The sequence below is a fragment of the Dicentrarchus labrax genome, unplaced genomic scaffold (assembly GCF_905237075.1).
Source record: "Dicentrarchus labrax unplaced genomic scaffold, dlabrax2021, whole genome shotgun sequence".
In the NCBI taxonomy this organism is placed as follows: Eukaryota; Metazoa; Chordata; class Actinopteri; family Moronidae; genus Dicentrarchus; species Dicentrarchus labrax.
This window is the reverse complement of record NW_026136714.1, coordinates 3,138,947-3,164,463: the sequence shown is the minus strand read 5'-3', so window position 1 is coordinate 3,164,463 and position 25,517 is coordinate 3,138,947. Positions and strand designations below refer to the sequence as shown.

The window sequence follows — 25,517 nt, the reverse complement described above, 5'->3', positions numbered from 1 at the left end:
GGCCTGCTCCTTTACATCTCAAACAAACAGCATGGTGTTAATTTTTTTGTATTTTAAATACAAAGGATTTCTAGAGAGATCCCTCTTTGTTCAGTAAGTGTTTTCCAGTTTGGGTGAGAAAGACTAAGAACAAGGCTTTCAAATGAATTATAATTTTCGGTTAGTATTAATATGATTGGGACAACCAGGTCTCAGTAAGACAAAGTAAATCAATGTTATAATCTGATATCAGTTATCAATAAATGCCACTTGATATCGCATTGTCTCTTCACATCATTAAATAGGGACTTGAAAGTTGGACTGGCGTGGCAAGATTTTTTGTTGATGACATTTTTTATAATTGATTAAATCATGACTGCAGTTAACAGAAAATATATTATCTAATTTCATGTAATAATAATAATAATAATAATAATAATAATAATGTCATGCTATTCTAATAAAAAGCTCTGTGCATGGTTTAACAGAAAGAGGCTGGAGAGTTTTGGAGGTGGGATTACTGAATAGGTGGAAAAACTCCAGACAATGTCTGAAAGAAGATTTTAGAAAAACTGACAGTCTGTCTGACTGCAGTTTGGCTCCATCTAGTGTTGTACACTGACATTCGGTCCTGCAGGAGGCCTCAGGGTTGCTTCATATTAGTTGATGGCACTCAGGCTTGTCTGATCAGCAGCTACTTAAACTCAGGTGTGTCTGCTGCTCAGTTTTATCACTGTGTGTGTTGCTCTGAGTTTGCAATATCCAAGTTTTCTACAAGGTAAACTAACTCTGATTATTTCTTGTTTGCTCATATGTTACTCAGATGTGTTTTTTTTTTTTTTTTCGTGACTGCATGAACAGCAAAAATCACATGGACTCTGATCTTTTCGATCTTTTCACATTCAAATGCATTAAGTCCATCTGTAGTTTTCCTGCCACAACATGTTTGCTGTGAAAAGCATGTAGAGGCTGTAATGAGAGGTACTTTTGGCTCAGTCCCTCACACTGACCTACTACCAGAAATACTGAGTAGAGCAGAAGTGTGACTTCATCCACCACTGTAAATGGCCAATTTGCCAAAGTAACTTACCATTTTCTCTTGTTTGAGTAAAGTTAGGTACATTTTATTTTTTATTTTTATAAAGACCAGTGGTTTGTCCTTGGTGGTCTTTTATTAGTTAGGTTAGTTCTGTTGAGGGCTTTTGACCTCAGTATTTCTGAAAATCTCAAGTGTGAATTTCTTTAAATTATTTCTTAATCCTCTGAACTCTTAAAACTAATACTGACCTTAAACATATTTGTAAAATGCAATTTCCCACATTTGTTGGACCATGGAGGGTGCAAGATTTCTAATAAACGCTTGTAACCTGCAGTCACAATGTATATGGTGTCTAATGTGTTTCCTTTAGTATGTTTAATATGGAATAGTAACGTCGCTGTGCAGTAAGTTTTGTGACTTCAGTATTCCTTACTGTGGTAAAGTGTGAACACAACAGGAAGCTGGGTGTTTAAAGTCTCACTTTAATAACAAAAAACATTCCCTGAATATCTGCACCACTAAAGTTCTAAAGGTTTATCAGCACAGTTTGAATGCACTAACAGTCCTTCTTCCTCAACCTCTGCATAGGTTGACTATGGCAGCCGTAAACCAACCTCCACCAGGTCATCCAGGACCAGAAGGTGGGAACCTACACTCCCGCCCCAACAGCTATGTACCAAATTCTGGACAGCAGGATCCAGGAATGCATGGCATCAGCCAGGACCCAGGACATTCATCCTATCCCCAACACAATGTCTCTGCCCGGCCCATCTTCTACAAACCTGCTCTGCCTCCACCCCCTTTCCTCCAGTACCAGTGGCCCATGCCCTTCTCCTATAATCCCCTTGCTGGCTTCTCAGGCATGGGTGAGTCTAGTGGGTTTTTCTCTTCAGTTTGCTCTTAGGGTAAGATACAAGGGGTGGCCACAATAACAAGAACTTGTAGAAACCTTTTGTCATCCAATATAATATTGAAATGTATAACATGTGAAATTTGGTCTATAAACTCTGGCATTAATCCCTATTGGACTTTATTACATTATAACATTGTTAAACTTTAACCATAAGCTTAGTTCATCTAATTCTTTTTTTTCTCAGGCTATGGTATGGTCATGCCCCCATTCCCTCCTCCCCTATACATGGAGGCTCCAGCCTATACTTTGCCCCACCCGCACATCCAACCAGTGGATTACAGACGCTTGCTCCACCCCCAGGTCTATGCTCCCTATGCACCCTACCAGAATCCTCACCAGACCTGCAGAACTCGTCCACCTCACACTGTCCCTGTTAGAGAAACTGTGAACTCTGCAGTTCAAACTGAACCAACACAGAGAGGCACGGGTGGTTACGGTGTTGGGAGCCCACCCAGCAGATCAGATTCTGGACATGAAACCTCTTCAAACTCTCAGTCATCCTCAAATCCTAAACAAAAACAAGGTTCTACTGAGGTTGAGAACCATACCTTACCCAGCAGTAATGCAAAAGACTTGCAGGTTCACAGCACCTGCAAAAATGGCACAGTCAAACACAGGTTTAATACCCCACATCCTACAGGGACAAAGACTGTCCAATCACATATCAGAGCAACTGTAGAAACGCACAAGTGCCGTAAAGACAGTGTTGATCAGGAGAACGTTATCCCTTTGAGAAATGGTCACTGTAATATGTGGTCAGAGAGTACTCCAGAAAATATGGTTCCTGTGTGTAGCTCTTCTCAACAGGAGGATGAGGTTGTCAAAGAGAGACGCGTCTCTGTTCCTGACATTCTGATGAGTTGGGGAGGCTGCTCACCAGAGGAAATTATCCTGAAAATGACAGACAAGGTGCTGCCTCACAATGAACACCAGCTGCCGTCTTACGAAACTGAAGTAGAGCATGGAAAGTCAGTTTACCAGAGTCCAACTGAGCCCAAGAATGGTCCAGTAGTGGCTGATGGTGTTGAGGCTAATGATGATGCTGAAAATATCTTAAGTTCAGTGAAAGACTGGAAAACCCGCTGCCAGATCCTCAAACTGCCTTTTGTTCTTCGTGAACTTTTGTCAGACTCTAGAAGAGAAAATGGACCTGTAAGACGAGGCCTACCCCACACTGATGAACCGTTGCATTCCCTAAACAAATCCCATACTCCTCCTGATGACGAGCAAGAAAATTGCAATGAGACAAATCCACATGAAGACACTACAGAGATCATTCCCTGTTCAATGTTTTTAAGTAGCTGTTCGACGAGGGGAAAAATGAATGAGTCTGTGTGGTCTGTGGAGTCTCTAGCCCCCTTTATCCCCACTAAGGAGTCGAGTCTGCAGAAAGGCATGTTTGAACCTGAAGTAATCATTGAGATGACGGAGGAAGCTGAAGATGGTAGGCTGCTGACCAAAAGTGACAACCTATTTGTCAAATCTAGTAAAGAAAGGAGGCAGTCTCGCAGGGTTTCCTCTTCTGACTCTGTTCCGATGTCAGACAGTTGGCTCATTTACAGTACCCCACCTGGGAAGGCAAGTCCCTCAAAGAATCGAGAAATGGAGATTGGAACGGATGCTTCAGAAGGTGGGGAACCAAAGCAATGCCAGAGCACAGCCCCTTTAGAAAGGGATCCCTTAGCTTCCCCAACCCACCTGTCGAGTAAAAGAATTTTATTTACCCCCACTGACAAGCACTTGGACGAAAATGGATCTGCTGAACCGGTGGCTATTCAAAGCCCAAACCAGGAGTCTGTCATTGTAAATAAGCAACAAGAGAAAAGCCCCTGCTCCCCTGAACAGGAAGAGGCACTCCTATTGAATTATGTGGCAGGGGAGGAGGTCTCATGTACAGACCGTCCGATTCTCCAAAAAGCTGACAGGGAGGCGGAGGATGAAAAATGTGGGAACGAAGAACTCAGTCAGCTGAGTAACGGGCAACTGTGTGTCCCAATGGCTGACCAAATGATGGCCAAAGTGTCTCCAAAGGGCCATTTAGTGGACTGTGGCATCCAGTGTTCAGAATTACAGGATTGTTTATGTGAGGAATTGAAGAGCAGCATGGGACCAAGCAGAAGGCACCCTTACAAATATTCAGGTGATCTGCTTCTTAATTCAACAGATGTGCCAATTGCCCCTTCAAGGAAAAAAATGTGTGGTTTAACTGTTGCATATTTTCTAGATAACAAGAAAACAAATGGTTGCAAGGCTGACGGATTGTACACGAATGGACACAGGCAAAATACCCAAAAGAGACACAGTCTGTGGAGGAACCGAAGTCAAGGTAATGCATGTAATGTGGAATGGATGCAGGCAACACAGCACGCCATCAGGTCACAACTCCAATCTGGTTTAGGACCAAATACCTGCAAGACCACACTTTGAAAATACCATTTTTTTTTTTTAAATCAGTGATTTTGATTTTGGATAACGGTGCTTAAAATAAAGCATTAGGGCCAGAGTAGGAAAATATTTTTTCATTTTTTGGAAATTACAAGAATAAAGTTGTAATATTACTGGAATAAAATCATCATGTTACGAGAATGAAGTCTTAATAATACCAGAATAATGTAGTAATACGAGAGTCGTTTTAATGGGGGGGGGAGCTTCGATAGAGTTATCAAGATCTGACGTGACCAGCTCAAACAGCAGCCTGAGCCCAGCAGCCGCTGTTTGTCTCAGTCGTACCGTACAGTCAACAGGTAAACTAACATATTGATTTCATCGTTAAACAGTTTTGCTGGCTGAGCCAACAGGCTGACAGTTCTCACAAAATTACTACTTTATTCTCGCAATATTATGACTTTATTCTCGTAATTTACCAAAAAATGTGTATTTATATGTATATAAACTTTAAAAAAAACCCTACAAACTGATGCAGTGTCTGAACTAGCTGCTTGAGAGAACACATGTTCAGAAACTTTAACAGAATCTCTCTCACAGAAAAGCAGAGCAACCAGCAAGAAGCCTACAGCGGCTTCTGTGGAAAACCTAGCAAACCGAAAGGTGAGAATCTGCTTCATCCTCACTCCTCAGGATGGTGTGGATAATCGTGGTGCAGATTGATTATGAAATTGAGATGTTGGTTCATTCTAACCAGACTCTGTAGTTCATTTTGTGCAGGTTGGCGGGAACATTTTGGTACAAACCAAAAATCCCCATACTTCAAATGATCACTAAATTGCTAAATATTTAAAAACTTAATCTTTTCTACCTATTAAGCACATAATTTCTGATGGTCACATACCAGAACTTTTCAGCACAAAGAACACATTATGCCTTAACAAGTCAGTAACCTGAATGTATTTTAAAGTAGTAGGTGTGCACTGCGGTCTGCAACAGATTACATTATACACTTTTTCAGATGGCTTTTATTAAGGAAAGTGCTCTAGATTTCATTCCGTTGTATAAATGTTTGTACACCCTAAGCTGCATTATAATATTTAACCAGACTGTTTCTTGCGTCTTCCAGGTGGAAATGGAAGGAACCCACGGTTCTGAGCACTTGCTGCACTCAACAGGACAACGCTTGGTTTTATATAATCTATTTAATATTAAAATGAATTTCAAATTAAAACTTAATTTTCAATAAATGTTTGTCACTTTTTTTGAAGATCTTGACAACACATTGTGGGTATTAACCTTTTCACTTAATGCACAGAAGAAACATTTGGGCTTCTAGGTTCCCTCCCTGCCTGATTTTCAAGAACTCATGAACTCACTCGGGTATATCATTGTACCTGTAGAGCCTACAGACAACTTATTGAGTGACAGCTGCTGATGTCTGATTTGTAAGGCACAGGAGATGATGCAGTGAAGACCTTTTCCAAAAAACCTATTCCCAAGGTGATCTAAAGCCCTGCCTCTATCTAAAGAGTATTGTCCAATACTGATGCTTTGAGGAGGTGTCTTCAATAATTTTTCTAAGTTACCTACTGCAGCTTTAAATTGCCATCTGACTGCCAGTGACCCTGCAGCTTTTGGGACCCACTTTGCCAAGTTGGAAGTCCAGCCCTGCCTCCATCTGTAAAACATACACACATCCATACAAAAATACACAAGCCAAAAATGGGTGAACATGTTTATTTTGTCTTGCATATTGGTTACTGAATCAAAAGTCCCTATCATTCACTATCATTATGTATATGGCTACTGTTAAAGTAGATGAGGAGGGAAGATTTGAAACATTAAAGACAAAATAAAAGGAGAGCAGGCAGGAGACAAAGAAGCAGGTTTTGAGTTTCTGGTTTGTATGATTGTATCTAACTACACAACCCAAACAACAAATGGAGGTGTGCCATTTTTCAGATTGTGCGTAGGACAGCCAACGCAGTGTTTATATGGTCCTTGATCTGCAGCAGCCTTCTGTACCACAGGGCCACATCTCATCAAACCAGGCACAGCTGTACTGTTCTGGAGTAGCACATTCCCTTCCACATGTGGACAGACAGCATATACTTCACCACTAAATCATTCTCACTTGGGCAGAGCGTGCCTGGGCTACCCTGTTCCCAAGCTGCAGTCTGTAGCTTTTGAAACTGAGATTCAATTACTTAAAATCAAGTTGCATCAGGTTATTTTTGGTTAAGAATAGGTGGTTGTTGGCAATGGTCATGCGAATGAGTTCACTATTTGGGTCCATTGTACAGTTTGTAATATAAAATGAAATATATTGTTAAATATGTCAGTCAGTTTACTAAATTATAATATATAATACAAACAGTATATATATATATAAACATAGAAAAGGGAGGGAAAAGTGCACTGCTATAAATATACTGTACTGTAAACCACTGCGCCTCAACAGTCCGGTAGGTGGCGGTAATGCGCCTTACAAGCTAGTCTACACCATTAAAGCCCAACGAAGAAGAAGCAAAGCACCTAACGAGCCAAGATGGCGGCATTTCCGACATGGTTGTGTGTGTGAACTTTTGCACTTTGTTCTCGGGCGCAAATATATTAATTCCCTTCCGAGTCCAAGTGCAGCCGACACGCTGCGCCGTAGTTTAGTAACGCACTGCTTGTTTGCGCGGACCGTTACAGCGCGTCGTGTTCGTTTGTGACGGCGGATTAATCTCCGCGTCAGTTAACCGCCTGGCGGACGGAAGCCACAGCGGCTCAGAAAAAAGAAAAACAAAACCCCCACCAGGCTCGGAGATGAAGGAGGCTTTGACCCTGGTCCAGAAGCTGAGCGCACACCCGGACTCCCGGTGCTGGTTCGTCAGCTGGAGCCCGTCCGGGACGCTGCTGGCTTCGTGCGGCGGTGACAAGGCCATCCGGATATGGGGACGAGAAGGTGAGCCGTCAACAACATGGAGCGAGAGACTGTTTACTTCCAGATTAAATAACTTTATTATGACTCTTAGGATGTCTTCTCATCGCTTATTACAGCTCTTATAATATAGATTAATAATATAATGGTATTTAATGCTTCAGTTCTCTCTCGTGTGACTGTTTTAAAAAAAATTTAGATGGTTTTTATATTATTTTTTATCCTTTTTTTCTCAATAAAAACAGTGAAAACACTTTAAATCATTGTATATGAACTTCACTTCCATTTCTATGTATAATATCTGGTATGGGAGTAGTTAAAATGTGATAATGAGTGAAACAAAACAGCAGATTTATTTGTTATTTAGACTTAGACTTCGATTTATTGATCCCTTTGGGATGACTCCCTCAAGGAAATTGGATTTCCAGCAGCTTACAAAACATTTATATAGAGAATAAAAGAGGTATAACAAAGTACAGTATAAGATAGACAATAAACTCTTAGATAAATATAGAAAGTAGAGATAAGAATAAAAGTAAAATCAAATAAGATAAATGTAGATAACTGTATAGAGGATAAATAAAGATAAATATATTGGACTGTATATGGCATTGTGTTATTAGACAGTGGATATTTAGAGGGTTTATAACCAAAGTTCATCTTAATTTCTGGTTCTGTGAGTTAAAATGTTAAATTATTTGATTTATTGGTACTCCAGGTTATATGTGGCTGCTATGGATAAAATCCTTTATCATGGTGTAATATATACAATTATATAAATCAGTTAAACTTTATTTATATAGATTGGTTATGTATAGGTTAGTTCAGTTCAAAGTGCGTCACAGAGCGAGTGTGGATCATAATAGAGAGAAATAACGAGATAATAATTTAAAAATATAATACAAATACAGTAAAATAACAACATTTTAATATTAATTTATTATTTTTTGGTAATTCAACAGAGAAAACACTGCTTAGATAAAATAATAATACAGAAATATCTGTTTTTGGCAAATTTTATTCATTAACTACCTAAAAAAACAAACAACACGTTACATCAATGCAACAATCGTGTAAATCTATTTTGCCATAAAGCAACACATTAATATTTAAAATTGCCCTCAATGTTTATTAAGAGAAATTAAAGGGACGGCCACCCTTGTATAAACTAGAGCTGCAACTAACAAGTATTTTCATTATTGAATTGATTCATCTATTTGTAGTTTGGTCTATAAAATGCAGAATAATGAATAATCACTGTTTCCCAAAGCCCGAGGTGACGTCTTCTAATGTCTTGTTTTGTCCACAACTCAAAGATATTCAGTTTACTGTCACAGAGAAGTAAAGAAACCAGAAAAAAATCACACTTGAGAAGCTGAAACCAGAGAAATTTGACATTTTTCTTTTTAAAAAAAAAGTACTCAAAAGATTATCCAAATAGTTAGTAATCGATTAACCGACTGTTCATTGCAGCTCCAGTATAAACGGTACATCCATATATCTCTGATGGCCTCTTTTAGGTGACTCTTGGATCTGTAAGAGTGTGCTTCAGGACGGACACCAGCGCACCGTGAGGAAAGTGGCGTGGTCTCCCTGCGGGAAATATCTGGCCTCTGCCAGCTTTGACGCAACCACGTGCATCTGGAAAAAGAACAACGAGGATTTTGAGGTTAGATTTTATTTTATTTTTTTTTTATCTTCTCTTAGAAATATGCTGCGCCGTATGTGGATTTTACCCACAGTTCCTTTTCCTTGTCTTCTAGAGTTTGACCGTGCTGGAAGGACATGAAAATGAGGTCAAGTGTGTGGCGTGGGCCCCTTCAGGGAACCTGCTGGCAACGTGTAGCCGAGACAAGAGCGTCTGGGTCTGGGAAGGTTTGTGTTAAACTTATACAGTGTGTCACCGCCTCAGATGCACGGCAGGGAAATCAACAAACCGACTGATGTGTGTGTGTGTGTGTGTCTCTCCCTTTTGTGTTCCACAGTGGACGAAGAAGACGAGTACGAGTGTGTGACCGTCGTAAACTCCCACACACAAGATGTCAAGCATGTTGTGTGGCACCCGACCCAGGAGGTAGGTCCCACTCTTCTCCGCTCACAGTCATTCCTCGCTTTGTCGCACCGTAATCTTACTACGTTGTTCTCCATGTGTTCGTACAGCTCCTGGCTTCAGCGAGCTACGACAACAACGTTTGTATTTACAAGGAAGAGGATGACGACTGGGAGTGCCGAGCCACCTTGCAAGGACACACGTCCACAGTCTGGAGTTTGGCTTTTGATGGAAGTGGACAGAGGTTGGCCTCGTGCAGCGACGACCGCACCGTGAAGATCTGGAAGGAGTATCCAAATGAAAGTGGACAGGGTGAGTTGTTAGTGGTGGGCAGGATTATTCTTCTGATAAATAAAGTCTAATAATCAGAAAACTCTTTAACAAAACATAATATCCAATCAGTGACAGGACTAGATATAATTTTAAATGTTATTGATATGATATTCAGCGCTACTGGATGATATTGGTGGATTATTTTATCTCAACCTTTTGTTCCTGCTCTGCTTGTTAAACAGGAGACTTGTCGTGGAAGTGTGTGTGCACTCTGTCTGGGTACCACAAACGAACGGTGTACGATGTCGCCTGGTAAGACTCATCTTTATATATTGTCTGTATACTCTGTGGATCAGTCTGCTCATCCATTAAGGTTATCTCATCAGTGTCAACTGTCTGTACGCTCCACGTTGTACATTAATTCTGATGATGAACACCTCGTCGGGCGTTATCCATTACATATTATTGGCATAACCTGTTTAAAAATGTGGCATTTAATTGTAAAGACACTCACCCTTCCTTATTATTGGTGGTAAATTGACATAATGTAGAAAACACAAAACACAACTACAAATATCTGGAAAACACTACAATGTCCCCAGTTTTCACCACAATTAAGAAAGGTTGAATTGTATACTTTAATTTGTTGCGGTTGAGTCGAATAGTGAAACCTCTCCCCATTTATGTCTGCATGCGCCTGAATCTGTCCTCTTATAAGCTCAAACTGAGAACTTTTATCCCTCGTTCAGGTGTCGGCTGACCGGCGCCCTGGCTACCGCCTGCGGTGATGACGCAGTGCGAGTGTTTAAGGAGGACGAGGCGTCCGATCCAGACCAGCCGGTGTTCTCGCTGGCCGCTCAGGCGACCAAAGCTCACAGCCAGGACGTCAACTGCGTCGCCTGGAACCCAAAGGAGGCGGGACTCCTGGCCTCCTGCAGCGATGAAGGAGACATCTCCATCTGGAGGTTCCACGAGGAAGACTGAGCGCTCAACTGGCCCCTCACTGAGTTACACTGGGAACTGTGGTCACCACGCATATTCTTCATTCAGCTTTTACAGCTTCTCATAGCTCCGCAAGGATTCAGCTTAATAACAGTTTATAAACACATCATGTTACAATTCTAAACTGACAATAACGCTTTCAGTGCATCTTGTGCTTTCTGTGAGTCTACATATTTCTTTATAACAGCTTAATTAAGATTTTATTGACAATTAATGTTTATATAAATAAAGAGAATATAAAAAAACAATTATGTGGCTTCTCTTTATTGCAAAAAATATTCCAGACAGCACATCATACTAAAAACATCTCCACCAGTCCAAGAATTTGATTTCACAACAAAAACAAAGTCCAAAAATACAACATGGACAGTTTAAAGTATTTAAAGACCCAATCTGGATTTGTATTTGTTTTTGTTTTTTTATAAATCATCAAAATTCCTGTCAGACCTAAAAAGTAAGCAATCAGTAAGCACAAATTTTTATGTACTTAATACACTCAGAACCAGATTGGGGCTTCATTACAACAGTGAGCGCAGTTTGCCATGTACCTGTAATACATGTCTGATTATATTAACTGTAAACCGATCCTGTACACTATAATTCTGGACTGGTGTACATCATTCAGGTGATTTAAACTGACACAAACGTATTGAATAAAATGACGTTTTTCACAAGAGTAGAGGTGATAATGACAAAGAGAAGGGACATGAATCAGGCTGAATATCTACAGTAAAAAAAAAAAAAACACCTACCCATCCCTCTTCAATATAAAACAAAACGCAGGAGACTGCAAGTTACTGATTAGTCTGAATCACTGTCTCCCTCGCTGTCAGCCTCCTTCACATCCGCGCTGAACTTGTACTCCTGGTCGCAACCCATGTATGCGTCACTCATGAAGTACAGGGTGTAGTTATGAACGCCCATCGCTGGTGCAACGAAGTCCAACTTGACCTGCGGAGGGGGGAAGATGAGCGATACACAACGTGAGGATTCTCTGTTGGTTTAAAGTGTTTATTTTTGGTGGTGAGATATCATTGCAGTGGGCGGCTCTCACTGACCTTTGCTTTCTGCTGGAGAGTCAGCCTCTTGATAGAGATAAGGCTGTTACTCTTGGGGTCTCCGATCACCACCCACCAGCCCTCCTCGCGTTTCTGCAACAATGGGAAACATTTACAGAACGGTCATTATGTGTAAATGGGGAAAGAAATGATCATAGAGACTCTTGGAAATGCAAGAACACAGTGCATTTACCTGAGGGAAGAGAGGTGCGATGACAGGCCCAGTCACCTCCTCCTCTCTCTCCAGCTGAACCTGAACCAGAACTGGACTGCCACTGTGAGGAAACATGGAAATATACATCAGCATGTGGCAAAAGTAACAATGTGGGAGGAAAATTATGAAAAATAGACACCATTATCCTCGACAAGCAGCTGTTAAACTTCTGTATTTCTTCCTTTGCAACATTATGAATTAGTGCTGCCCCCTAAAAGACGCTGATTTGATTCATCAGTCAGACCCGGGGGCAAAAATCAGCAGAGCAACAGCATGGCGGGCTGTAAACTTTACAGAGGTTCAAAATGGCCACAAACCACAAAACATTCTGCGATGAAAGCAGAGAAGACTGGAGGGCAGCGGGACAGTGGATGCTCTCTGCTCCGGTGCTGACTGTCAGTAAAGTAAAACTTTTGAACCAGACGGCGGTAAAACTTCTAAGTGACAGAAGTGATTGACAGCACGGTCAGCAGCCAGAGCCAAGAGACATTTACTGAGATTTTATAACTAAAATATGAGCAGTATGCACACTTTAACTTTCTCTGACTGGAAATCTTTTCACATGATGAAGAAATTTAGGCTAAAACGTGACAATAATGTAGCCTCATGTTTCTGTCTTTATATTGATCAGCTAAATCCAATTTAATTTAACGAACCGGGTACAGCCCTGGACTGTATGTAGTCATTCAGTCTGCTGACAGAACCCACACATACCTCTTGATGTTGTCCTTTTCTGCCACTTCGTAGGACAGCTCGATGTTGGGGTAGCGGTTACAGAAGCGAGCCACATCTGCCATCTGGATGTCTGAGAGCTGCAGCAACGCAGTTCTGTCTTCATCCTCCATTTCCATGATGTCAAAGATACTCTCCACACCCTAGTGAAAAGAGCAGGGATTTATAGAACGGGTTGTGTCCATTAGTGTTGAAGCGAGATCTAGATTTTATGAAGCACATTATGTAGAAAGAGCAAACACTGATGTACCTTGTCCGTGCAGCGCTTGATGTGCTCTCCGGTGAAGAAGGGCAGCTGTTTGAGGTACGAGTCCTTGGACCACATGGCCTGGGTGACCATCTGAGCCAGCTCCATAGCGGCAAGTGCGGGACTCAGCCAGCCGTTACTGGACAGCACGTCGACGCAGGCCTGGATCAGACGAACCGCCTACAAACACACAACACGCGGGTTAAATATGCAGCAGGAAACAAGAAATTCGAGTTTATTCACCCTCCAAAATCACCATAAATGTGTACCTTGCTCAGGATCTCCTCTGTGTCCGACTGCAGCTCGGCACTCAGCTGCATCCTGGAGAGGTGGGCTTGCAGCAGCAGGTTGGTCTTTACGTGGGGATCGTTGAACTTCGGGTTGTTCAGCTTGTGAGGCACCTTCTGTGCCAACTGAAACACAAAAATAAATTGTTCCAACACAATCAGTTTCAACTGGTGCGATTCATTTAAAATGTTTTTCTAGCTCAAGGATGGAGACAGATGTTTTATGTGGAAAGTTTCACTAAAGGTTAAAGTGTGATGAATTGGTCAAATGTTTTAATCAAACTACAGTTCTAGTTTCAACGTACCAACTTTGTAGGAAAGTGTTAATGTTACTATGTTATGAGGTCAGTCATGTTTGAGTTCTGTCAGTGTTGTTTGTTTACCTGTCGGAGAAGTGCATCCTCGTGATGTCTTATGGGAATGTTCTTGTACTCGGCAGCATTGGAGATGATCTCAATCAACCCACGGATCTTTGTCTTGGCATTCAGGGACATGCTGAACAACTCTGCAAAACACAAGAGACACCAAGTCAGTTATGTGTGAGGAGTTCATTACATTTTTCATTACATAAAAGTATCCATGACTTTTTATTATTTTTAGTGCGATAGGACAGTTGTTCTGGCACAAACCGATGGTGGTGTAGTTGATGTAGTAGTAGGCAGCGATCATGCCCAAATTGAGCGGTGCTACATCCATCTCGTCCTCTATGCTGATGCACTTGGACTGCTCCAGGTCATGTAACGTGTGCTCCACCAGCTCAGACAGGTGGTCTGACAGGTGACGATGGGACATGCCTGCCAATGTAAACACAAAACAGGATATTTATAGGTTGTTCCCAACATCTGATGGGGTACAAGTAAAACCATATTTATTCTCCCCCTTAAAACTGTTCTTTCAGACTCACCTTGCAGGTTGTAGTAGTTGGGGTTCTGGGTCATACGGCGGTAGAGGAATGTCCACGTCAGGTAGTCCACGGCGTCCTGCTTGTTCTCCACAGTCTTGGTGACAATCTCAGCATTGAAGTGGTCGTGGAGGCAGTGGTCCAAGTGAGACTCCACTGGCAGCGGCTCGTAGAGGAACTTCTTGAAGAAGTCCTATCAAGAAAAGAAAAAGAAACTGGTTTGTTCTTACTGTCACACAGTCATTGCTTTAGCACAAGTCACTGTCTGTCTTCAAAAGGGAACAAGACAGAAATAACAGAGGTCTTTTTACCTTCTTGGAGCCCTGGCACATAATGACACAGCGGCCCTCGTCATCCAGCATGGGTCTGTTCGCCTTGCCCACCATCTGGAGGACGTCATATATGGGATAGTCCACATATCTTGAGAGAAAGAGCGGAAACAGGAGGAGAATGTCACCGACACAATACGTATTAGTTACGGTATAATGAGAGAAGCAAGCTAGTGGGAGAACTTACGCGTGGATTTTGCCGTTGTAGTACTGAGTGTCCATGACAATGACAAGGTGTGCAGAGATGTTGATGCCCCAGCAGAGTGAACGAGAGGACACCACCACCTGAACAGCGCCTGTAAAAAGGAGAGGAAGATAATTATAAACCTAAAAACTTTCATAGACCAAGCTGAAAGTGCAGAGCAGGAGTGAGTCAAACCTGAGTTGAAGAGCTGCTCCACTATTTTGCGCTCAGTCGCAGAGAGGCCCTCGTGCAGGTAGCCCACGCCGTTGGCCACGGTCTCTTTCAGAGTTGGGTCATTTATTTTGTCCAGGAATGGAGCCAGGTCTTTCTCAGTGCAGTGCAAGAACCTACAGAGAGACAAACTGTTATTCTGCAGCCACAGCATCAATATGTAATGGCAAAAACCAGCACTATCACCACCTATGATATCACTGTAGCGACTGACCTCTGAGGAACCACATCGGCAGCGCAGAAAGTCAGGATGTCGATGGCTGTGAGGCGAGTCTGTCTGCGGGACGGGACGAACACCACGGCCGGCTTGGAGGGAGAGTGCTTCATGATGGCGTGATATACCGGCTTAGCCATGGACAGCAGGCGAGTCTGAGTGTGACTCACATTGAAGCCCTAAACAGACCAGAAGAGTTAACAGCAAATCAGAAGCTGGATATGAATTTATGTCTCTATGTTTGTGTACACATTTGCTTTGTTTGAAATTGTTGACTAGCACACTGTTAACAGACCTGGATGTGCAGCTCCAGAGGCACAGGCCTGACGTTGGGGTGGAAGTTGAACGTGGCTGTGGTGCTGCAGCCCAGCCAGTGGGCCACGTCTTTGGCGTTGGACAAGGAGGAGCTGAGGGCGACGATGCGGATGGGACGCTCAATCTGAGAGGAGATGTACCTCATCCTGGAGCAGATGACCTCTAACACGGGCTAATGAAAAGAAACAAAGGACATGATTATCCTGTGAACCATTAATGGCACTAAACCTACTGAAGTTACTTAACCTTACTGTTAATTAAGAAACAAATATTACTATTGCAGTACACACCTAATGTATATGACATAAAATCACTGAAATAAAGCAGCACTTACTCCATTTTCTCCTCCGATCAGGTGTGTTTCATCCACGACGAAAAGGCTGACGTTTTGGACGTTCTTCCTTTGTTTCCAGCGACGAGACAGGATGTCCCATTTGTCGGGGGTACTGACAATGATGTCACCTTTCCCCAAGAGCTTCAGATCTGTGCTCGTTTCTCCCGTCAGCAGCACCACCTTTTTGTTCAGGATGTCCTGGAACTTCTGATGCCAATCGATAAACACCTAAAAGATGAACAGAATTATTAATTATGTTGGATGGGAAAAGTGTTGATATAATCACGCTTCCAACTTCTAAATGGCTTCGTACCTGTTCAGCCAGTGCTTCCATCGGGGTGATGTACACACAGCGACCTTCTGCGTTGTGCAGCAGCATCCTCAGAATAGCAAACTCAGCACAGATGGTCTTTCCACTGCCAGTGGGAGCTCCAACAAACACATTATCATCACTGTTGTACACCGCGTTGAACACTGGAGGCACAGAAACAATGCAACTCAGTCAAGAAATGATACGAAATGAATGGTGAACTGAGACAATGGAAACATGCAGGGCGAAGTCTTTTGATTAAATGATGATGGAAATACATGATGGAGTACAGAGTAGCACACTCGGCTTTATCTCGTTCTTTACCTTGTGTCTGAATGGGGTTGAAGAAGGGGAACTTGTTCTGGTAGAGAGCCTCAAAGGCAGAGTTCCTGAGAGCGGTGACAGGCAGCGGCTGCAGGTCCAGCAGCTCAGTAGGTGGGGGGTATTTCTCTGGTAGGATCAGGTGACGGAAGGATACTGGGAGCTGAGTCTCACAGGCTGAGAAAGAAACAGAAAAAGTAAAGCACTTAGTCCATATGCCTTCATATACATACCTTCTATAATACACAATTCAATCAGGTTACTTACAGAGCCATCGGTCTGAGACGACACGGATGAAGTACTGTGGTGGCAGAGGCTCGAACACTGGGACGAAGAAAGTCACAAGGTGTTCGTCCTGGGCGTACTTGGCTTTGAGCAGGAAGTACTCGTGGTGGAGGATGACCTCACTGTCCACATCCTCAACCAGGATCCAGAAAGCCTCAGATGATCCGTGAATCTAATGGTGAAAATTATGTTTGTCAGGAAAAAAACAGAAGCTGTGTGCCAATCCAAATGTATCACTAATTCTAACAGAACCTCAAACTGTGTAACATAATGCAGAAAACAGGATGAAAATATGACATTTCTATTTGTTTCATGTATTAATTGTGAGGAAGGTTACATCAGATCTGTTTGGAACAATCATGGTTGTATTTAGAGCCATTGGAGTGATGAGGAGTTAAATGTTTGATATGCGTTTTCATCTCCCATTAAGTGCATTAACTCATAGAAAAGTCTTATGGACAACTCTTTTTCCGTCAGACTACGGAAAACAGCTATAGATAGTGTAGGTGCAGAGCATCATGGGTCTAACTACTGACCTTATCATCCCACTGGAAGTCGGGCGTGATGGTGAGCTCCACTTTCAGTGTAGAGCGGGTGATAGGCTGCAGATGGACTGCCAGGTCCAGCTTGGGGAACTGGTGGACGTATTTGTGGATGGTCTTCCCCATTTTGGGCATTCGGATGAGCTCACCTGACAAATAAAACACACTTTTAATTACTCTCCAGGCTGAGGGAGGGATTCAGCGAGCATGTTGTGGAGGAAGAGAACTCACCGATCTCATTGTGGTTGAGGTCATAGAGGCGCTCAAAGGGGAAGTTTTTCTTCTCGATCTTCTTGATCACCTCCTCTGGCAGCTTCTTGAACTGTCTCAGTGGAGACATCGACTGCCACCTGTGGAGAACCGGAATACAGATTATCAGCTGCCTGTCATGGCCAACAAAACACAGCATAGCCTGGCTTGGAGAGGAAATAATTGCAGCCTTACATTCTCTTGTCAATCATCTTGCAAAGATTCATGGTCTTGTCTGTCAGTTGAGCCCAGCCTCTGTTGAGTACAATCTCAAATATGGCTCGCATTAATCTTCCAGCACTCTGAAAGAAAGAAAGAAAATCAATCTCACGACAGCTTCATTTTAAGAACAAAAACTTGATGTTTTCTCAAAGTTTATTTCATTATTAATATGAATTAAACAGTAATTATGGAAAGTTATGTTTGGCAGAAAACCCATATTAAATTTCTTTCAATCATATCAGGGTATATAATGTGCACAAAATTCCTAAACTGAAGGAAAAAATGCTGTTGGGAAAATGTGTGAAACTGCAGTTCTAAAGAGAAAAATGAAAACCTAAAAGTTGACCAAAACAATAAAGAAAGGCGGTCCTCATGTACCTGTGTAACGTAAACCATGTCAGCCATGAGAGCAAAGCCTTCCAGTTTGAGTTGAGAGATGAACGCCTGGAGCAGCACATTGATCTGAAATGATAAGACGCAACAAAAAAAATACAGGACACATATTTAATGCTGATTATATAAACTGTGTGTGTCATGAATAAAACTAGGAATGCTTCTTTTTTTAGTTAATCTTTATAAACTGATCACTGGGTATGAATGCTACCTTAGCACTGGGCTCCTCAATGCTTTCCTTCACTGGAATAGGAACTCTTTCCAACAACTTCTGCAGCTCCAGCTTCTCCTCCTAAAAGACATAACCATATGTCAGTATTTGATTGGATTTAGTATGTTATGGGAATGTTTTGTTGAGGGTTACAACTGAAGACCAACCATACCTCTCTCACAGTGATGTTCCTGAACTCTGAGGAGAGTGAAAAGACTCTGAAGAGCTCAATCTCACTGAGCGTGGGCTTCAGCAGCTGGTTGTATGTTTGAATGGAGTCATGAGTGATGTAGAAGTGACTGGCAATGCGTCCCAGGTCTGTAACCTTCAGGTAAAGAGGCAAAAAAGTAAAGTGTTAAAAGTTCAATTCATCACCAACAGCACTGAAAGACAATCAAGAGATAACCAGGGTCTCTGCAGGTTTAATAAGACTTTTTAACACCATGATGAATAAAACTTAAGACATACTTTACATCCAAACTGGCAAAAAAGGGGAAATTGTTGGTTCATGGTTAATGGTTGGTCAAAATCACTAATAAATATGCATACCTGGAAGCTGCCAGTCCTCTTGTCATATTTGACGAGGCTGTTCTTGTCCAGGACGTTGGCCGCTGTGTGCACCAGGTCCGTTCTGCGTCTCTCTAGTAGGGGGTCTGAACTCCGGTCATCGTGGGAGACTCCATACAAGGTGGGGTTGCGGAGCATGCGCACATACAGGTAGGTGTAGCCGAGCCAGTTCACAGCGTCCTGACACAACAAGTATATGAAATTACAGAAGCTGTAGAAGAACGAGAATACTTGCTCAGCTTCTTAAACATCTGATGTGTCTTTCCACTAACCTTTACGTTCTGCACATTGCCCAGTACTATCTCAGCATTGAGCATGTCAGGCAGCTTGCCCACCATCTGACTCTCTATGGGCAGCTGCTGGTTGAGCAGGGACAGATAGTACTGCAGCTCCCCGTGGGACGTGATCAGGATTCCCTCTCCCTTGGTGTCGTACTGAGGACGGCCAGCTCGACCAAGCATCTGAAATAAGACATAATTAAAAGAGTTATTACTGTTAGTAAAAAGGTATGAATCACTCTTTCCTGCACTCTAGTATCCAGCCACCACAGACTGACCTGTAAAATGTCCAGGGCTCCCAGTTCAGTCCATCTGCCTTTCTCTGGGCTGTACACCTGGGTACCTTTGATGATGACAGTGTGTGCCGGCAGATTGACACCCCAAGCCAGAGTAGCTGTGGACACCAGAACCTGGATGTGTCGATCAGCAAACAGATCCTCCACCAGCGTACGGTCCACTCTGGTCATACCGGCGTGGTGGATTGCGAAGCCGTAAGGCAGCAAATCCTTCAGCTCAAGGTTCTAGATGAGGAAGGTTCAGGTGTAAGTCTAACAGGATAACGATCAAGCACTAAAAGAACTTTGAATACTGTCATGTCTTATTTTGTTGCTAGTGCTTCGCTCACCTTGCACTGCTCTGCCTCAGTTCTCAACACTTCAGTGGAGGCTGAACCCTCTCTGAGGAACAGACCCAGTGTGTCCTTCTCCAAACACATGTCTCTTATGGCCCTGGCGGTTTTTCCCGTCTCCTTCCTGGAGTGGACAAACACGAGCACCTGATGGAGAAAAGTGAACGTCAGATGTCTCTCAAATCTGGTTACACACGGACCAACGTTTCTTCCTTATAGGAAACTGAATTAGGTCACTTGAGTCAGATGGGACTCACCTGGTTCTTTCCAGCATGCTCCATTATCTTTTCATAGACAATCTCGTTCATGATCTGGAAACGCTTGATGGCTTTCTTCTCTGTGATGCCAACATAAGTCTGCTCCAGGGGCACAGGGCGGAAACTACAGACATAAAGAAACAGTTATGGAAAGTGTCCTCCTCCAAACAGATACAAACATGATTGCTTATGTGTTACCCTCTTTCTCCAAACGGCATACCTGTTGTCAAAGTAGAAGAGCCCCTTTGCAGGATCCACTCGCAGGCAGGTAGCCACATCCTCGTAGTTGGGCAGTGTGGCACTGAGGCCCAGCAGACGAACATCCTCCTGGGTCAGCTCCACGTTGCGGATGGTCCTTGCCACCAGAGATTCCAACACGGGTCCACGGTCGTCATGCAGCAGGTGGATTTCATCCTGAAAAACACATTCACCTTGTTATCATGACCGTTTTATGTCAAATTATCTGCACATGAAATTAGACACGTACTGTACTGTGTGTTTAATAGCACTTACAATGATAATGAGCCGCACAAGCTGGGTATAGGTACGCTCTCCACCTTTACGGGTGATGATGTCCCATTTCTCAGGGGTGCAGACGATGATCTGAGTGGCGTTGATCTCCTCTTTACAGAGCTGGTGGTCTCCTGTCAGCTCGGACACTGTGATGCCGTAACTTGCCAAGCGCTGGCAAAAGAGAGAAAGTAAGTAAATCACTAAAATCACACAGACTGAAATGAACTGGTTTATTTCAAATGAACTGTTATATGTAGAGCTGTATATACACAAATCTCTGCAGGACAGAGGTGAGGCTCACCTTACTAAAGCTTCCCACCATCTCCTGTACTAGTGAGCGCATGGGGGCAATGTAGATGATTTTAAAGTCGTCCACATTGATGGTTCCATCCAGGTTTATGTGTTTTCCAATTTCTCTCAGCATGGCCATCAAAGCAACATTGGTCTTACCAGCTCCCTGTGTGCCGTAACGAAGAACACAGTTATACAGGGGGAATACACTCAAGATAAACTGTCCCAATGCTTTTGGCCTTAAACTTGGCTTACCGTAGGTGCACACACTAACAGGTTCTCATCTGTGTCCATGGCCGTCTTGAACAGCTTGCTCTGGATGCGGTTCAGTGTTTTGAACCCTTCAAACCCAGCCTGTGCATACTTGGGCAACTTCTCAATGGCAACAAGCACCTGTTGACAGAGTAATATGACGAATGATGGACATGAACACACCTCGAACACGGCTCATCACTGAAACTTTTGTATACGTTGACAAGCTTTTCAAAATGAGACAGAGAACCAACAAACCTCATCATCAGAGAAGGCTTTGGGTTTGAGTGCCGGCACGTGGACTTCTTCATAACCTTTGCGCTGTTTGCGGAATGAGCCGTCTGGCAGCTGGCAACGCTTGTTGGCCATGAAATGGCTTCCCTGTGTGAAGGTCAGGTCCTCGAGGTCTAGCAACTGTCGAGGGGCCATTGACTGTGGCAGAAGAAGAATGGATAATATAAACCACACGTCAACTTCAGTGTATATACAGTACAGGTGGCAGCGTCACTGATGCTTGTATGATGTGCAGTTGATATATAAACACAGTTATATTATTTACCTCTCCATGGTCAATGTCCATTGCTTCCATGTCATCAACACGAGACTTCCTCACCCTCTCCCTGCGAGATCGCTCCTCCTAAGAACACAACAACCCGTGAATGACACGTGACAGACAAAACCAATCAATCTTTTTCCAACAATTTCTTAAAAAAACTTTTATAAACAAGAGGGCTTACCCGAATAATATCCTCCTTCTCAGTCTCCTGCAGCTGGTAAAGAATCTTCGACAGTTCCTGATCAGACTCCATCTTTCCTATGATTCGTTCCTTTTCTGCCTCACTCTGAGCGCTTGCCAGCATGGTACAATACTGAACTGTATATCAACGGAAAGAAAGTGATTAAAAACTTCAAAAAGATCCAATAATCTGAAACTTCATGATTCCACACCACTGACTTACTCATGCGACGGTGCTGACGGAGGATTTTGATGAAGTCAAAGGTGTTGAAGCCAAGCAGCAACACCAGCTGGTTCTCACATTCTCTGTCATCGCTGGCAGTCTGAAATACAGAGAGACAATGGATGAGCTAGTCTGACAAACACAGAAGCATATGCACAAAACAAAAAGCTCCCGGCAGACGAAATGTCAAACATACCTTGAGAATTTCTAAGACTTCATCAGCTTTCTTTTGGGAGACAATGGCATCGTCATAGAAACGGCTGAGCTGACGCTGGAGCCAGAAGGCGTCGATGTCTCGGGGGTGTAGATCCTTTTTCTTCACTGTCATCACATCCCCAGTGGCACCAAGCTAAACGAAGAGTAATTTATTAACCTTAAGTGTAGTGTTGTTTGCAATAATTACAAAATATATTAACATAATGGCTTAATTCAGCACAAATAGTAATTCAGATGTTGCACTTACATTGGCTGAAAGAATGCCGCTCACGACCGCCTCCTCTCCTTCGCTGTCTTCATCCGAGTGTTCGTCTCGTACCTCTCCAAACTGGTCTTCATCCCCCTCCTAAATAACAAGGAAAGAGAAAATATGGGACAAATTCGGCTTAAAATTGAAGTATGGAGCTACAAATCAGGGATAATTTAAGAGTAGGAAGCAGCAAAAAGGGCCTCACCTCCTCATCAGATTCAAACTGGACATTCACACCATACGTTTCATCGATGTTGTCATCTGTAAAGTAAACATAGTAGATGTAGTCCGCAATCAAAAGAATATCTTCATTTAAACCTGACAGTTGATGTGAGACTGTACTTATTTATTACAAATAGTAAACAATACTACATAGTTATTACGTACCCATATTCTGTAAATCCTTGTCTCCTCCGTAATCGGTGATCTTCTTGCCCAAATTAACCAACACGTGGTAGCGTGTGTCATCAGCGGGTCCAAGAAGCTGCTCTACTTCACGCCGCCTTTCCTTATCCCTCATTTTATCATTCTTCAACACAGCTAATACTTCGTCTGCTGCTCCACACAGAATATCACGCGGCTGCAAAGACATGTAATAACCAGGTCAATAAAAAGCTTCACGTGTTGGTTATTGATGGAAAAACAGTTAAAGTTTTCTGACCTGATCTCCCAAAGCCGCGTGGATGAAGCTAAGCAACACTTCATAGGTCTCTCTGGTTTCTTTGGTTTTAGGCTTGTACACGATGCCCACCATTTCATCAATGCCTTCAGACAGAAGAGTAAAACCCTTCATTTTGTTGATATCGTGCCTGTCCTCGTCTCTTTTTCGCCTCCTGTATAGACAGAACAAGAGATGAAAGGGATTAATTGTATGGTCACTTACAGAACACTGAAATAACATGACTGAAGTGTATAAAATGGATCACATAATAAATGCTTAAGCCATTTTCCCAAGTTAATTAATTAATATTAAAGCTATGAGCACTTCTTGCAGGTAGCGTACTTGTTAAAGTGGATACCGTAAGACCAATAAACATGTACTTAGTAAATTATGCTTTTTATGATGATGTCTTTATGATGTTTACATTCATATGATCTTCGTGCAAAGCAAATCCCCCTAATGGATTTCATTCCTTTCAAAGTTTAACAAGGTTCCCACTCATTTTAAGAAATCCAGAAGACCAGATCATTTCCCCGTTCCGCTTTATATCTGGTTAATCCACTTTGAAGTGTCATACCACACAGCTACCGTCTGTCCAGTTTAGTGATAGACCGGATTATTTGGCATTTAAAAATTATCTGCAGTGGCCAATATCTGTGCTCACAGGGCTGATAAATGCTGTGGAACAATGTTAGTGTTCTTTTGAGTTTTGGGAAGGCGGAGAAAAAGTTAGTTTCAAGCCCTGTACAATAACTTTAATGCATCCTGCCGTAAACATTGGGCCCTTTAAAACAAACCACGCATCTAGGTTTACGTAGGAGACATGAGAGAGGGGCTTTTTTTTTCAGGACAACTAAGATTATTCCCAGAATATCTGCTTATTTTAATCCACTTCCAGGTCTTTCCACAACTGGAAAACTAGTCTCTAAATTTCCAGATGTTCCAGGACGCGTGGGGAACCCTGTCTAAATGAAATAAAGCTAAACACAAACATGTTGCTTCCACTTGATAAAACAACACTGACTTGTCTCGTCTCTCCTCCAGCTTCTGAGGTTTGGTCCTCTGAGACTTGTCACCCATCTTGGTCCCCTCCAGCTTCCCCACCAGGGACAGCACCTCTCCGGTGGGCTCATCTCTCCGTGTGCGGTCGATCAGAGATCGATCAGCTTGTAACACCAAGTTGGAGTTCTACAAACCAAAAAAAAAAAAAAAACACACAGTCAGCACAAAACAGTGTGCGCAACACTCAACAAGGAAAAACACAGCTGGTTGGTTTAATATAAATATAAGTATTAAAAGCTGATATAGATGTATAACTTTGAATGTGTTGGTGTTTCATAAGTTTCTCTACACACATACTCACCGCTTTGTACTCGTACTGCAGGCTACGGGCAGTAACATCCGCCATGGTGCGGGTTTAGTCTCTTTTTTTGGTTTTTTTTAGCTTTTTACCGCACTTTTACTCAACGTGAACCGACTCCCGCAGACTCACAACATCCGCAGAGTTCACTTCACTCCGTCCTTTATCTACAGAGACAGCGGGGACATCGGTGCAGAGTGTTTAGGTCGGTAGCATGAGGTTGTTTCTCGTCCGCCGTACGTTACAAAGGCAGCGCTAACACGACGAGCGCACAACAAGCCGCTGGTTTCCGTTTCCGGTGGGTCAAATGTTACACCCGGTACACAGAGCGGGAAAACAAGCAGCGCCCCCTGTGGGTTGCAGGAGGGGAAGACAGACTTTAATACTACTAATAATTTATACTTTTACCATAAGTATTGTATCTTTATATTATTGTGTATTTTATGTTTTATTGTTTGTTGTGAAATTGAATGTTTAAACTTTAGTATTAGGAAATGTCTTTTTTTTTTTTTTTATTCAATTCAATTCAATTTTATTTGTACAGCGCCAATTCATAACAGAAGTTATCTCAGGACACTTTTCAAATAGAGCTAGACCGAATTCTTTATAACATTATTTACAGAGACCCAACAGTACCACCATGAGCACTTGGAGACAAGGGCAAGGAAAAACTGCCTGTTAAAAGGCAGAAACCTAGGACAGATCCTCCGGCTCTAGGTGGGTGGTCGTCTGTCTCGACCAGTTGGGGTGAGAGAGAGAGAGACAGAGAGAGAGAGAGAGACAGACAGACAGACAGACAGGTGCACAGCAACAACAGCATTGGCATGGAAATCTAGCAGGACCATGGCAGGAGGCTCCACCAGGATTGATTAATTAATTCACTTTCCTCTAAATTTTATACTTTGCACATTTGCACATTCCTGTACAACTCTTCATTTATTCAAGTATTCAGCCATATTGTACATATTGTCTCTTTTATGGTCTCTTTTTCTATCTTTATTTATAGTGTTCTATGTTTAATTGTTATACATCAACTTACCAAGGAACATTTCTTGTATTTGAATATATATATATATATACAATGAAAGCAACTATTAAGTGCAAATATAAAAAAAAAAAAACCTCAATTGGCTTTT

General features: G+C 42.5%; 3 protein-coding genes across 3 annotated transcripts; 2 read left to right on the top strand and 1 right to left on the bottom strand.

Moving 5' to 3' along the window:
* The first annotated feature begins 681 nt into the window (after positions 1-681).
* On the top strand, positions 682-5,555 carry LOC127376280 (uncharacterized). The gene is made up of 6 exons (XM_051423005.1): positions 682-757; positions 1,607-1,884; positions 2,116-4,071; positions 4,156-4,257; positions 4,917-4,979; positions 5,446-5,555. Exons 2-6 carry the CDS (start codon positions 1,614-1,616, stop codon positions 5,472-5,474), a joined length of 2,421 nt encoding a protein of 806 aa, XP_051278965.1. The 5' UTR covers positions 682-757; positions 1,607-1,613; the 3' UTR covers positions 5,475-5,555.
* Positions 5,556-6,838: 1,283 nt separating this feature from the next.
* On the top strand, positions 6,839-10,818 carry ciao1 (cytosolic iron-sulfur assembly component 1). The gene is made up of 7 exons (XM_051421893.1): positions 6,839-7,269; positions 8,766-8,914; positions 9,009-9,120; positions 9,231-9,319; positions 9,406-9,607; positions 9,811-9,880; positions 10,318-10,818. The coding sequence occupies exons 1-7, from the start codon at positions 7,131-7,133 to the stop codon at positions 10,550-10,552; spliced, it is 996 nt and encodes a 331-aa protein (XP_051277853.1). The 5' UTR covers positions 6,839-7,130; the 3' UTR covers positions 10,553-10,818.
* Positions 10,819-24,654, bottom strand: snrnp200 (small nuclear ribonucleoprotein 200 (U5)). Its single transcript, XM_051421892.1, has 44 exons — positions 24,385-24,654; positions 24,046-24,209; positions 23,022-23,193; positions 22,748-22,940; positions 22,566-22,621; positions 22,358-22,456; positions 22,091-22,243; positions 21,895-21,994; positions 21,673-21,809; positions 21,495-21,572; positions 21,194-21,367; positions 20,939-21,076; positions 20,694-20,849; positions 20,393-20,563; positions 20,100-20,293; positions 19,880-20,003; positions 19,620-19,769; positions 19,273-19,515; positions 18,989-19,177; positions 18,699-18,896; positions 18,322-18,474; positions 18,150-18,230; positions 17,924-18,007; positions 17,519-17,625; positions 17,306-17,424; positions 17,069-17,223; positions 16,515-16,704; positions 16,251-16,424; positions 15,930-16,090; positions 15,617-15,844; positions 15,263-15,454; positions 14,968-15,146; positions 14,718-14,869; positions 14,526-14,634; positions 14,321-14,429; positions 14,013-14,202; positions 13,738-13,902; positions 13,492-13,613; positions 13,091-13,234; positions 12,825-13,001; positions 12,557-12,717; positions 11,822-11,903; positions 11,629-11,721; positions 10,819-11,521 (listed from the first exon to the last, which is right to left on the bottom strand). The coding sequence occupies exons 1-44, from the start codon at positions 24,427-24,429 to the stop codon at positions 11,372-11,374; spliced, it is 6,411 nt and encodes a 2,136-aa protein (XP_051277852.1). The 5' UTR covers positions 24,430-24,654; the 3' UTR covers positions 10,819-11,371.
* Positions 24,655-25,517: the final 863 nt, after the last annotated feature.